The sequence below is a fragment of the Siphateles boraxobius genome, unplaced genomic scaffold (genome assembly GCF_051911475.1).
Source record: "Siphateles boraxobius isolate OS27281-9 unplaced genomic scaffold, OSU_SipBor_1 32, whole genome shotgun sequence".
Taxonomy (NCBI): Eukaryota; Metazoa; Chordata; class Actinopteri; order Cypriniformes; family Leuciscidae; genus Siphateles; species Siphateles boraxobius.
Window position 1 is genome coordinate 5,274,095 of NW_027508942.1, and position 14,460 is coordinate 5,288,554.

Below are 14,460 nucleotides of genomic sequence, written 5' to 3' on the forward strand. Positions count from 1 at the left end.
ATTTTTTTCAGAAAGTAAAAAAATAAGCAGGAACGAACTATATCTACATATCCTATTTTGGATATTAACATCAAATAGTGTAAATCGCGGCAGCAGCTTCAGGTTGGTAGTCCAAGGCATTGTTGTTTATCTGTACTTCCGGGGTTCTTCCCAGCGGAGCCTCGCTTTCGATTTCAAAATAATGGCTGCCTGAAATAAGCGTATTACACTGACAAAAAATATACTGGGGAGAAACCCTCAAATGGGACACTTTTGCACCTTATCAAGCCCTAAATGGTGTAAATATAATGCATACCAATAGTATTTGTCCTAACAAAGTTTATTTACACAGTTCCTCCATAACATCTCAATTGACAGCATCTGTGATATGTTGCTGATTGACACTGACAATGACTTTCATTTCTTTTAGTTTTTAAAAACAAGCATGTTTGCGTTAATGCACTTGTATTGGAAATCTATGAGCTAGTGTGTTCCAAGTAGTTTAAAAGCAGAAATGTGCAACTTTTGTTTTGTTAAAACATGTATATTAATTTGTGAGCTCTATATGTTCTTGTAAAACAACACCTTATTGTTTATATGATGTGAAAGTTGAAAGAAACCATGTTTATTGGCTCTAAATGGTCATGACAGGAATTGAAAAATTGAATATAACTTTACAGACAAGTTTTGTAAGCGATTTGTATCATCCTTCAGTGTAAATGAGTCAAAATTAGTTCACCCAAAAATAAAACAGTTGTCTTAATTTACTTGCCCTCGTGTTGTTCCAAACCCGTAAGACTTTTGTGCATCTTAGAAACACAAATGAAAATAGTTTTGATCAAATCTGAGAGATTTCTGTCCGTCCAAAGACAGTTCATGCAACTACCACTTTGTTGCTTCAAAAAGTTCATAAAGAGATATTATAATTAAATAATATGACTCGAGCGGTGTCGTCCAAATTATCTGAAGAGACTCGATCACTTTATATGATGAACAGATTTATTTTAGGCTTTTATTCACATATAAACATTCATCAGCGAACATAAACCTAAGCTCAACCGAACCTGCTTGATGCGCATCAACAAACCTTATTGGTTCTTGAGTAGCTCAAACGTTCTGCGTTACACGGAAACGAACCTCATTGGTTCTTGCTGAAGCTCAAACGTTCTGCGTTACACGGAAACGAACCTCATTGGTTCTTGCTGAAGCTCAAATGGTCTGCGTTACACGAGAACGAACCTCATTGGTTCTTGCTGAAGTTCAAACGTTCTGCGTAACACAAGAACGAACCTCATTGGTTCTTGCTGAAGCTCAAACGTTCTGCGTAACACAAGAACGAACCTCATTGGTTCTTGCAGAAGCTCAAACATTCTGCATGACACGAGAACGAACCTCATTGGTTCTTGCTGAAGCTCAAATGATCTGCGTTACACGAGAACGAACCTCATTGGTTCTTGCTGAAGTTCAAACATTCTGCATGACACGAGAACGAACCTCATTGGTTCTTGCTGAAGCTGAAATGGTCTGCGTAACACAAGAACAAACCTCATTGGTTCTTGGTGAAGCTCAAACGTTCTGCGTTACACGAGAACGAACCTCTTTGGTTCTTGCTGAAGCTCAAACATTCTGTGTTACGCGAGAACGAACCTCATTGGTTCTTGCTGAAGCTCAAATGGTCTGCGTTACACAAGAACGAACCTCATTGGTTCTTGCTGAAGTTCAAACGTTCTGTGTAACACAAGAACGAACCTCATTGGTTCTTGCTGAAGCTCAAACGTTCTGCGTAACACAAGAACGAACCTCATTGGTTCTTGGTGAAGCTCAAACGTTCTGCGTTACACGAGAACGAACCTCATTGGTTCTTGCAGAAGCTCAAATGGTCTACGTAACACAAGAATAAACCTCATTGGTTCTTGGTGAAGCTCAAACATTCTGCGTAACACAAGAACAAACCTCATTGGTTCTTGCTGAAGCTCAAATGGTCTACGTAACACAAGAACAAACCTCATTGGTTCTTGCTGAAGCTCAAACGTTCTGTGTTACGCGAGAACGAACCTCATTGGTTCTTGCTGAAGCTCAAATGGTCTGCGTTACACGAGAACGAACCTAATTGGTTCTTGCTGAAGTTCAAAGTTCTGCGTAACACAAGAACGAACCTCATTGGTTCTTGCTGAAGCTCACACGTTCTGTGTAACACAAGAACGAACCTCTTTGGTTCTTGCTGAAGCTCAAACGTTCTGCGTAACACGAGAACGAACCTCATTGGTTCTTGCTGAAGCTCAAATGCTCGGCTGCGTTACAAGAGAACAAACCTCATTGGTTCTTGCTGAAGCTCAAACGTTCTGCGTTACACGAGAACGAACCTCATTGGTTCTTGCTGAAGTTCAAACGTTCTGCGTAACACGAGAACGAACCTCATTGGTTCTTGCTGAAGCTCAAACGTTCTGCGTAACACGAGAACGAACCTCATTGGTTCTTGCTGAAGTTCAGACGTTCTGCGTTACACGAGAACGAACCTCATTGGTTCTTGCTGAAGCTCAAACGTGCTGCGTAACACGAGAACAAACCTCACTGATTCTTGCAGAAGCTCAAACGTTCTTCGTAACACAAGAACGAATCTCATTGGTTCTTGGAGAAGCTCAAACGTTCTTCGTAACACAAGAACGAACCTCATTGGTTCTTGCAGAAGCTCAAACGTTCTTCGTAACACGAGAACGAACCTCATTGGTTCTTGCTGAAGCTCAAATGGTCTGCGTAACAAGAACGAACCTCATTGGTTCTTGCTGAAGCTCAAATGGTCTGCGTTACACGAGAACGAACCTCATTGGTTCTTGCTGAAGCTCAAACATTCTGCGTAACAAGAACGAACCTCATTGGTTCTTGCAGAAGCTCAAACGTTCTTCGTAACACAAGAATGAACCTCATTGGTTCTTGCTGAAGTTCAGACGTTTTGCGTTACACGAGAACGAACCTTATTGGTTCTTGCTGAAGCTCAAACGTTCTGCGTAACACGAGAACGAACCTCATTGGTTCTTGCTGAAGTTCAGACGTTCTGCATTACATGAGAACGAACCTCATTGGTTCTTGCTGAAGTTCAGACGTTCTGCGTTACACGAGAATGAACCTCATTGGTTCTTGCTGAAGTTCAGACGTTCTGCGTTACACGAGAACGAACCTCATTGGTTCTTGCTGAAGCTCAAACGTTCTGCGTAACACGAGAACGAACCTCATTGGTTCTTGCTGAAGCTCAAACGTTCTGTGTTACACGAGAACGAACCTCATTGGTTCTTGCTGAAGCTCAAACGTTCTGCGTAATACGAGAACGAACCTCATTGGTTCTTGCTGAAGCTCAAACGTTCTGCGTTACACGAGAATGAACCTCATTGGTTCTTGCTGAAGCTCAAACGTTCTGCGTAACACGAGAACGAACCTCATTGGTTCTTGCTGAAGCTCAAACGTTCTGTGTTACACGAGAACGAACCTCATTGGTTCTTGCTGAAGCTCAAACGTTCTGCGTAATACGAGAACGAACCTCATTGGTTCTTGCTGAAGCTCAAACGTTCTGCATTACATGAGAACGAACCTCATTGGTTCTTGCTGAAGTTCAGACGTTCTGCGTTACACGAGAATGAACCTCATTGGTTCTTGCTGAAGCTCAAACGCTCTGCGTAACACGAGAACGAAACTCATTGGTTCTTGCTGAAGTTCAGACGTTCTGCGTTACACGAGAATGAACCTCATTGGTTCTTGCTGAAGTTCAGACGTTCTGCGTTACACGAGAATGAACCTCATTGGTTCTTGCTGAAGTTCAGACGTTCTGCGTTACACGAGAATGAACCTCATTGGTTCTTGCTGAAGCTCAAACGCTCTGCGTAACACGAGAAGGAACCTCATTGGTTCTTGCTGAAGTTCAAACGTTCTGCGTAACACGAGAACGAAACCTCATTGGTTCTTGCAGAAGCTCAAACATTCTGCATAACACGAGAACAAACCTCATTGGTTCTTGCTGAAGCTCAAAAGTTCTGCGTAACACGAGAACGAACCTCATTGGTTCTTGCTGAAGCTCAAACGTTCTGTGTTACACGAGAACGAACCTCGTTGGTTCTTGCTGAAGCTCAAACGTTCTGCGTAACACGAGAACGAACCTCATTGGTTCTTGCTGAAGTTCAGACGTTCTGCATTACATGAGAACGAACCTCATTGGTTCTTGCTGAAGTTCAGACATTCTGCGTTACACGAGAATGAACCTCATTGGTTTTTGCTGAAGCTCAAACGCTCTGCGTAACACGAGAACGAACCTCATTGGTTCTTGCTGAAGTTCAGACGTTCTGCATTACATGAGAACGAACCTCATTGGTTCTTGCTGAAGTTCAGACGTTCTGCGTTACACGAGAATGAACCTCATTGGTTCTTGCTGAAGTTCAGACGTTCTGCGTTACACGAGAATGAACCTCATTGGTTCTTGCTGAAGCTCAAACGCTCTGCGTAACACGAGAATGAACCTCATTGGTTCTTGCTGAAGCTCAAACGTTCTGCGTAACACGAGAACGAAACCTCATTGGTTCTTGCGGAAGCTCAAACATTCTGCATAACACGAGAACAAACCTCATGGGTTCTTGCTGAAGTTCAGACGTTCTGCGTTACACGAGAATGAACCTCATTGGTTCTTGCTGAAGCTCAAACGCTCTGCGTAACACGAGAATGAACCTCATTGGTTCTTGCTGAAGCTCAAACGTTCTGCGTAACACGAGAACGAAACCTCATTGGTTCTTGCGGAAGCTCAAACATTCTGCATAACACGAGAACAAACCTCATTGGTTCTTGCTGAAGTTCAGGCGTTCTACGTAACACGATGATGAACCTCATTGGTTCTTGCAGAAGCTCAAACGTTCTGCGTTACATGAGAAACAAACCTCATTGGTTCTTTCTGAAGCTCAGACGTTCTGCATAACACGAGAACAAACCTCATTGGTTCTCACATATCAAGCGAACATGCTTGAGCTTCCGTTTACCACAACTGATGTGTGAGTTGATGAATGTTTATATGTGAATAAAAGCCAAAATTCAATCTGTTCATCATATAAAATGATTGAGTCTATTCAGAAAATTTGGACTGAACTGCTCAATTCATATGGATTCGGTTTACAATCTCTTTATGAACTTTCTAAGAGTCAAGGTGGTAGTTACATACCTGTCAATGGAGGGACAGAATGCTCTCAGATTTCTTCAAAAACTTCTTCATTTGTGTTTTGGAAGATGAACGAAAGTCTTACTGGTTTGGCACCACCTGAGGGTGAGTAAATGGTGACAGAATTTTCATTTTTAGGTGAACTATCCCATTAATGTATCACAGATACTGTCAATAGAGTTTAACTTGTACTGTTGTAGTGTTCGCTCCCTCCAAAAAAAAAAGTACTTTTATATCATCATTGACTCTTGTTGATCTAAAGTTGTATGACTTTATTTCTTCCTCAAAGATCATTATGCTGTTTGCTCTTTTCCATGAAATTACAGTGAACAGAAAAAATGTCACACTTTTAAAAGGACAAACTGTAAAAGCACCATAAAAGTAGTCCATAAAATGCTATATTTAAAGTTTCTTTTGAGGAACGGGCTGAAGTTGTTATTCACTGACAGTTTAAGCCTTGTCTTCTCATTCATGGATGATTCATTCAGCAGCTTCAGTTCTCATTCATTCAGTTGCAGTGAAAAGAGCGACCAGCACAAGTCTTCACAATTTGTCGTTTTCTCCACAGAAAAAAGAAAGTCATACAAGTCTGGCATACTCGAGGGTGAGTAAATGACTAATCTTCTTTTTCGGGTGAATTATCCCTGTAAGTAAATGTTCTTGTGTGTTACTGCTCTATTACATGAACACTGTAATGCACAGAGTGACTCGAGATGGTTACAGAAAGGCTTGTAACACACATGTTTTTCTTCAGGCAGATGAAGAATATGTTCTGCTATCAGCTGGAGCTGAAGAGGGTCATCTCCGCCACATTGGCATCTTGTGTTTCCAGCTCCTGCTGGCAGCTTTCTCTGATCACGTACACGACCAGTCCGAAACAGATAAAAATGAGCAGCACTATGCCGACCACCTGTGTGTGAGACAGAGAAACAGTGGACGTCTGTAACAGGTAAGGGGAAACCACACTAGAAAAAGTTGCTGCATTCAATTTTTAAGTACAATCAACTTGGATGTTTAAGTCATTTTAACTTAAATTACATTAAACAGACTTAAAAAATTAGTTGTATCTTTTATAACTTATAAAAACGTAAAAAGTTAAAGTAACATAAAAGCATATATTGTCATAGCTTATTGATTATATAATTATACAGTATATTCTTTTTTTTTACAGTGCAATGATTTAATAGGGTTTAACTGCTAGCCTACATATGTAACGAGTAGGCTACCTCAAATTTGTATCAGTAACATAATGACGTTGAAGAATCACACAAAACTTGCTTTGAATGTGTCAAGGTCTTATTTCACCATAAAATTAAAATAAATATTTTTCAAGAAAATAAAGGTTTTTTTTTAGGATTTGTTTTTGCATGGTGACATTGTTTATTAATGTTAAAACAAAATAACTGTAATACAAAAAATAACAATGTTATATTTTATTTAAATTGAAAATATTTATATATCATGGTGATCGATGTTGTAGCTTTTAATATGTATTTTGTTCATTTAAACAATTTACTGTAACATTAATTTTATAAATTGAAAAATATTATACACCGTAATACATTATTTTTTTATACTTTTACAAATGATAAAGAATATAATTTATTTATTGCATTAAATTGAAATGCCTTTATGTTCCATAAAATCAACTTCATTGCTCTTTTTAAGCACAAGAAAATAATATTTTTATTTTATTTCAAGGCGAAATGTGACCTGGACATATTTTTGTGAGATTCCTCCATTGTACATCCACTATTATGGATATAAATTAATTGTTGGGTTACAGGAGTAGTAAATGTAATGTCAAAAGTTTCATTGGTGGTTCTCAAGAATCTAGTCAAGACTGGAACTAAGCTGTAATTTAGACATTAATAGTATCAAAGTTCTAAAGATGTTCTCTATAGCAAAATGCCACAAAGGTATTAATTATCGAGTTCTACGTATCTACTGAGTTTTAAAAAATGTATCTGTATCTTCAGAGTTCTAAAAAAAGTATCATTGTATCTACAGAGTTCTAAAAACGCATTAATGTATCTACAGAGTTCCAAAAAAATGTATCATTGTATCTACAGAGTTCTAAAAAAGTATCATTGTATCTACAGAGTTCTAAAAATGTATCACTGTATCTACAGTTCTAAAAATGCATCATTGAAGACAGTGATACATTTTTAGAACTCAGTAGATACAATGATACTTTTTTTAGAACTCTGAAGATACCGTTCTAAAAATGTGTCCCTGTCATTAGAAAGTGCCACTGAGAGTTAGCAGGAGTTCTACTGGAGCGTGAAGACTGGAGAACTGTCCTGACGGCTTACAGGATCTCACCTGAGACTCCACAAACAGTCGCTGTGAGCGCAGCATGAGTTCCTGAGGAGTGACGCTCTCTTCTTGAATGGGTTCACACCATTTCTGCGGGGCGGCTTTGTCCACGATCACGAAGCGGCCGTGCCAGTCTGTCATCGCACAGGCGAAATACTGACCGTCCAGGAAGAGCAGGATCAACCAGACCACAGGAGGAACGAAACTGGACAGAGACACGGTCCTCCTGCACCAGACGTCACACCTGCATCCCTGAATGATCATCATCAGCGCGAACGCCATGACAGCAGGAATGATGAAGAATGCGGAGGAAAACAACCCATTCCAGGCCGGATTACATGGACACTCAAACTCCAGCTCCACCAACTTCTCCAGTCCCATCAGGATGAAGCCGAAGGCCACGTTGGACACCAGAGGACTGTTGCTCAGTTCATTCTTCAGTCTCGTAAGCCATTGTTGTCGACTTCCCATACTAACAACACCTGAAGGTCAGAAGAGAGCTGGTGAAATTCCTCCCACACATTTGCAGAAGGTCACTGACGCGAGACTAATTGATCCTGGGGCAAGTTTCCCCCCTCCTGACCTTTACGTTCCCATTGGCTCGGAACAGAGGTGGGTGTGTCGTTCCTCACCTCTCCTCTGAATGTCATTGGCTCACGGCTGGTGGAAGGTGTGGCTTCCATTTAAATGTGTGTTTCATTGACGTGCTTGAGTAAAGTGGAGGGAAAAGTGTCTGTTCTGTTATTGGGCACGTCAGCGTGACTGCGGATCTCAGCGTGCTGTGTCATCAGAATCATTCTCAACTCACTCACATTGTTTAGGGTCGCCTTTACTCCTGGGAGCTTTTTTAAAAGAATCCTTAGTTACGCAAACTCGACCAGTCAAAAGTTTGAACACAACAGGGTGAGTTTGTTACTTGTGACCCTAAAACCTTTAACCTAAAGGCTTCTGCTTACATGCTTTGAGTTAGTTTAATAGACAAATGTAAACTCTGCTTGCATATGAATTTCTTTAGAAAACAAAAATGGTTTTACACAATTGGATTGTTAGTGGATAGCGAAGGAAAAACGTCAGAAGTGCAACATATACATTCCTCCTTTATAGTGTTTAAAAGTATCCCAGAATGCACCTCATGAATGTTTCATTTTAAAATAATGAAAGAGTAGGTATATTCAAACTAGTTTTATGCATTAAGATCTTCATTAGCTCATCCATGTTAATAGCGCAAATCAGATCATATAAAAAATATATTTCATACATTCTTAAATATAAAGGTTCCAAAAGGTGTTTATTTTTCCACAGTGATGCAATAGAAATATTCCATGGATGTTAAATTTCTTCATGGGATCATCAATGCCAGTAAAGAACCTTTATTTTGAAGAGCGTATCATCACACTATTTTCTCTGTTTTATTTAAAAGCATCCCACAATGCACCTCATGAACGTTTATTTTTAAAATAATGAAAGTTATATTCAAACTATTTTTATGAATTGATAATCCACACAATAATCAAAAGGAGATAATATAATAAATGTATTTAATACATTCTTAAATATAAAGGTTCCAAAAGGTGTTTTTTCCCCACAGCGATGCAATAGAAAGATGTTTAATGGGATCATCAATACCAGTAAAGAACCTTTATTTTGAAGCGTGTATCATCACAATATTTTCACTGTTTTATTTAATAGCACAATACTTTGTTTGATCACATGAAGGTGCTAGAGTAGGAAGAGGAGTAACCCACACCTGGTGTTGAGAAGATCTGTGCTGTGTTTATAGGGTTCTCCATCAGGTGGTGCTGTGTGAAGGAGTGCACACAGAGGTCATGATTCTCTTCAGCTCTTAATCCTGACTGACTGTGTGTTCATGACCACGCTGTGTGTGGATAACGTGCTTTCTTGGAGAAAATCTCGGTAGACATTAATAAAAATCAGTACCATTATTCTACCATGCCTGGTATTCTTTAAAGTATTTAAATTTGGAGTAGCTTACCATTTGAATACAATTATGCATGAATATGGTCATTATTCAGTGACATCGGTGCTAGTTGTCATATACACCAGGTGTATGACTGTCTTCTTTCAGCCGAACACAATCAGAGTTATATTTAAAAATATCCTTGCTCTTCCAAGCTTTATAATGGGAGTGAATGGTACCCAAGATTTTGAAACCCAGATAAGAGAATCAATCCATCATAAGAAATCCATATGACTCGCAAAGCCATGCGTTTTTGTAAGAAAAATATACATATTTATAACTTTATAAACTTTAATCACTGGATTCCGGTAGTGGCCGTATATGCAAGTTAATTTCGTTATTTTTGTAAATTCTGTCCTCCAAAGTAAAATTCAAATAGGCTACCATATTTTTGTAATTTCTGTTGGGTAACAAAAAACAAACAAACAAAAAAACACTGATATATAGACAAGAGTCATTATATAATGAAAGTATACTTGAACTGTTTCAGGACAAAAGTTTTTTTTATATAGATATGTCAGCTTGGGACGAGTTGTCACAGTTCATTAAATGAAATGGTGCAATAAAAAAATTAGATCAATACTAATTAGATATGCATATATATGGTGGGTTATTGTTGGGAATGTAGTTTAACATTTGTAATAACTATAAATTGTCTTTCAGAATTAACCTGCAGGTAAGAAACATTTGCAGTAAATTGTGTGACCATTACCCCGGGTCCACCTCTATATCTAAATGCACACTGAATATATAAATATATATGTTTTTTTTAATTTGTTTTTATTGTAGTGCGTGTTACTGTATTGTAATGCGACTGTTTTTTAATTCCACAGTGACAGAATGGCGCTGAAGCTGCGCAGAGCTGATGCGCTCGAGGCACCGTGCGGACGGGAGCGCGCGCTGACAGCTGATGATGCGCGCGAATGAACCTGCGGGGTGCGCGCACTGACAGCTGAAGGTTCTTCGCGATGACGGACACACCGATGGCCCATCATCATCATCATCATCATCATCTTCAGCATCAGCATCCCTGAGAGCCGAGCATCATCAGCGTCTTCATCCTCATCCTCATCCATGCATCAGAGCCGCGCCGCGTCTGTCGCGTTTCTCTCCGTGCGTCCGCGCTCCTCCTCAACGCTCCTCCGCGACTGAAGCCACTCCGCGTCACTCCTCAACACTCGCGTCTCTTCTCTCTCTCCTCCTGCGGGATGCGGTCCTACACGGGGATGCTCGCGCTGCTCCTCATCCACGGGAACCTGATGCTCACATACGTATCATCTCAGAACGGTAAGCATGACGGAGCGCGGTCGTGCGGGATCCCTGTGTGTGTGTGTGTGTGTGTGTGTAATCTGCTTTAGAGGTCGATGCCATCTTTACGATGACAGACACCCCGCTGCATTAGCTTACAGTCGTGTTGAAGTGTGTGTTGCATATAGAGGAGAAGAGATTTGCGCGTAAACATTGATTGGACCCAAGTGTGAGTGAGGTGATCCTTTGCGCGCATCTGCATCAAGCTTGACATTGATTGCACTTTAAATCAGGGCGTTTTAATATTGATGCGGTGAGAATGTTTACAAGGTGTGTTTTCCTTCTCATATTCTCCAGAGTAATCCGTGTTGTTTACACACTCACCCTTCTGACATTCACACACTCTTACAGGAGTGTGTGTCATGACTCCTGTGTTTGAGGAGAAACACAAAACATTATGTAATGCCCTGATGTTAGATACTGATAGAGAACCTGGTGTTATTCTGAACTAATATGCGATAATATGTGTGTGCTTCTGCTTTTTGAAATGGAAAGCATTGGCTTTGTGAGCAGTAAATAAGTGTGTGTCCCTAAAGGCATGTGTGTGTGTGACTTTATATTCTGGAGAGTCACATCTGTGACCAGGAGAGGGCAGATTCATCACCTGAAGGGGGTATTCCCTCCTCGGCCTGCGGGAAAAGAAAAACAACACTGAAACATCAGGCAGTTTTATGTCTAAAAGACTGTTTATGTGGAATAGGCTACATAAAAAAAAATATCTATATAAAAAAAGCATCAAACGTGATCTTTGGCGGAAGCAAGTTTTGTCAGCGCAGATTTCTGACTGTAAATTGTTTCGTCAACCAGAAATGTTCTTCATGTGGTAATATAGTTTTATTTCATCCTTGAATGATGTATGACTGATTAAGCTCGTGTTCAGTGTCGGATCAGGAAGAAAGAGCTGGTCACGTGTGAAGTGTGTCGTTTCTGCTCCGAATATTATGGCGAAATATTGAGTATCAAGCAGGTTTCCCTAAGGTGTTATATACGTCGAGCCACTTTAACAGATTCATGTGGTTTATTTATTCCAACGTTCTTATATCCCAGTTTTAAATATAAAGTATTTGATCATTATAGATAAATTCACATTTTTATCTAGCGGTGACTTGTTTGTGTGTATAGCACTTTAAAAAAGTAAATATATATGGAAACGCGTTATGGAAAGTGGTATTGATTATCAATATTTCTCAGGGTATCCTATCAAAAAAATCGTGACAACACTTGTGTGTGTGTGTGTGTATAGTTTTTAAACTGCTTGCAAGTAAAGGAATGAATAAACATCCTCTGCATAAGTGCTAGTAGCAGATAGTGTGTGTGTGTGTGTGTGTGTGTGTGTGTGTGTGTGTGTGTGTGTGTGTGTGTGTGTGAGTGAGAGAGAGAGAGAGAGAGAGAGAGAGTGAGTGTGTGTGTATACTTTTTAAAGTGCTTGGTAAAGTGAAGTAATGAATAAACAGTGTGTGTGTGTGAGAGAGAGAGAGTGTGTATGTGTGTGTGTGTGTGAATGAGAGCGAGTGTGTGTACTTTTTAAAGTGCTAGGTGAAGTAATGAATAAACAGTGTGTGTGTGTGAGAGAGAGAGTGTGTGTGTGTGAATGAGAGCGAGTGTGTGTACTTTTTAAAGTGCTAGGTGAAGTAATGAATAAACATGCTCTGCATAAGCTCTAGTAGTAGATACAGTGTTTGTGTGTGTGTGTGTACAGTGTGTGTGTGTGTGTGTGTGTGTGTGTGTGTGTGTGTGTGTGTGTGTGTGTGTGTGAGTATGTGAGTGTGTGTGAAGGTCTGCTTTGATTGTCCAGACATAAGGTCAGTGGCTCTCCTCTATAATCCTGCTATTGTTTGTTAAAGCCTCACCGTTCAGATTCCAGACTCTCAGACTCGATCATGAGCACGACTGTCTGATTCTCAGATCAACTCTGTGGTTCAATCGACACTTCATATTCATAGCTGATTATTAAAATATGGCCAGAATTAAATCAGTGTTTCCTGAGACCAACGGAAAGCAATAATTCAGAACCCCAAAGCAACAAGAATCTTATTTAATTTAGTCGGCATGTTTTGTAGTTGAAGTAACCAGGCATTTAACCATTGCCATATCATATTTTGCACCTTATTAAAATCAATAACTGCCCATTTTACAAGGAAGAGACTCCCTGAGTGACATCATAGAGCATGATGGTAATTTCATCATCATCAAGGTCATGAGTTCGGGGATGCAGATCCAGGGAATGCAGAAACGGATCAAAAAATATATGCAATTAAAGTCACTTTCAAATCTCCCTCTCTATAATATAAAATAAACATTTATCAAGACACTAAACATGAACATTTCCTAGGGATCGAACCCATGACCTTGACGATACAGTCATGGTAAAATTCATATCCCAGCAAATTATTCCGAGTCACTAAGAATTTCTGCTTGTAAAGTGTTGCTGTATTTGAGACGTCAGCGCTTCTCAGCCAATCGAGTCACTGAATCTGTTATCAATATTGCATTGCTGTTTCTTCTCACATCTGGACACAGCAGCTGCCGCCTTCCTTCACTCGTGCTGGTAATGAATTAATCGGATTGCAGGAATGAAGATGTAAACCGTGTGTTGTGTGTGTGTGTGTGTGTGTGTAGAGCTGAAGCAGGACTGTAAATGGCTTTTCTTCATTCTGCTGCATGCGTCTATTATTAGCACACACACACGAGTAGCGACAACTGCGTCTTTGTAGTTATTTTGTGTGGAAGGGAATCCAGTAACTCTTAATGGACTGGCTTTATAGGGAGGCTTGTGTTTGTCATTCGGTCAGTGTCGTGTGGTTTTATGCTTTATTACAGACTGTAATCTCACTGATGGAAAGAGAGTATTCCTTGTGGCGTGTTTATGTCTATGAACCATGTCTAATCCGGCCTCATGAACAATTCACCGTATAAAAGCACTCCTCTGGGTATAAATAGCCCACGAGTTACTGTGTGTGTGTGTGTGTGTGTGTGTGTGTGTGTGTGTGTGTGTGTGTGTGTGTGTTCAAAGGGATAGTGAAGATTCTGTCATCATTTTCTCACCCTAATGTAGGGCTGTGAAATGATTAATCGCATCCAGAAATACATAATATATGTGTGTGTACTGTGTATAATTATTTTGTATATATAAATACACACATATGCATGAATGTATTTAACAAATATTTGCATGTAAATACTGTACATATATTTATATATCATTTATAGGATATATAAATATTTTATATATAAATAACACATTTTTCTATGTGTATTTATATATACAAAATAATTATGCACAGTACACATATATTATGTAAACACAAACTTTTATTTTGGATGCTCTTAATGGTTGCACAGCACTACTCTCATGACTTTTCTTCTAATAAGGACTTATTTTATGATATGATTGCAGTGTTTTTTGTGCTGTGGGAACATTTTACTGAACGTCTCGTTTTGAAAAGCAAGCCAAACGAGGGCGAGTAAATGATGACAGAATATTAATCTATAAGTTATGAGGTTCAGCTTTTTGAGATGCTAATTACAGCATTAATCCTCTATAAGGCAGATATGCTCATATCTTTGGCTTATGGTAGTTGATGGGGTGTGACTTTTAATCTAAAACATTTTTAACTGCATTTTGATTATTCTTTTAATTATTACACATGCAGCGTTTCTGACCGCATATTAATTTAAATATTTTTTA

General features: G+C 39.4%; 1 protein-coding gene across 1 annotated transcript in view; it reads left to right on the forward strand.

Moving 5' to 3' along the window:
• The first annotated feature begins 5,735 nt into the window (after window positions 1-5,735).
• Window positions 5,736-14,460, forward strand: part of nptnb (neuroplastin b) — a 63,498-nt gene continuing 54,773 nt past the window's right edge. The window contains exons 1-4 of the mRNA XM_077194689.1: window positions 5,736-5,771; window positions 5,922-6,116; window positions 7,413-8,389; window positions 10,298-10,751. Coding sequence (XP_077050804.1) covers window positions 10,673-10,751 — 79 coding nt within the window. The 5' untranslated portion in view covers window positions 5,736-5,771; window positions 5,922-6,116; window positions 7,413-8,389; window positions 10,298-10,672. The remainder of the gene's footprint in view (window positions 5,772-5,921; window positions 6,117-7,412; window positions 8,390-10,297; window positions 10,752-14,460) is intronic.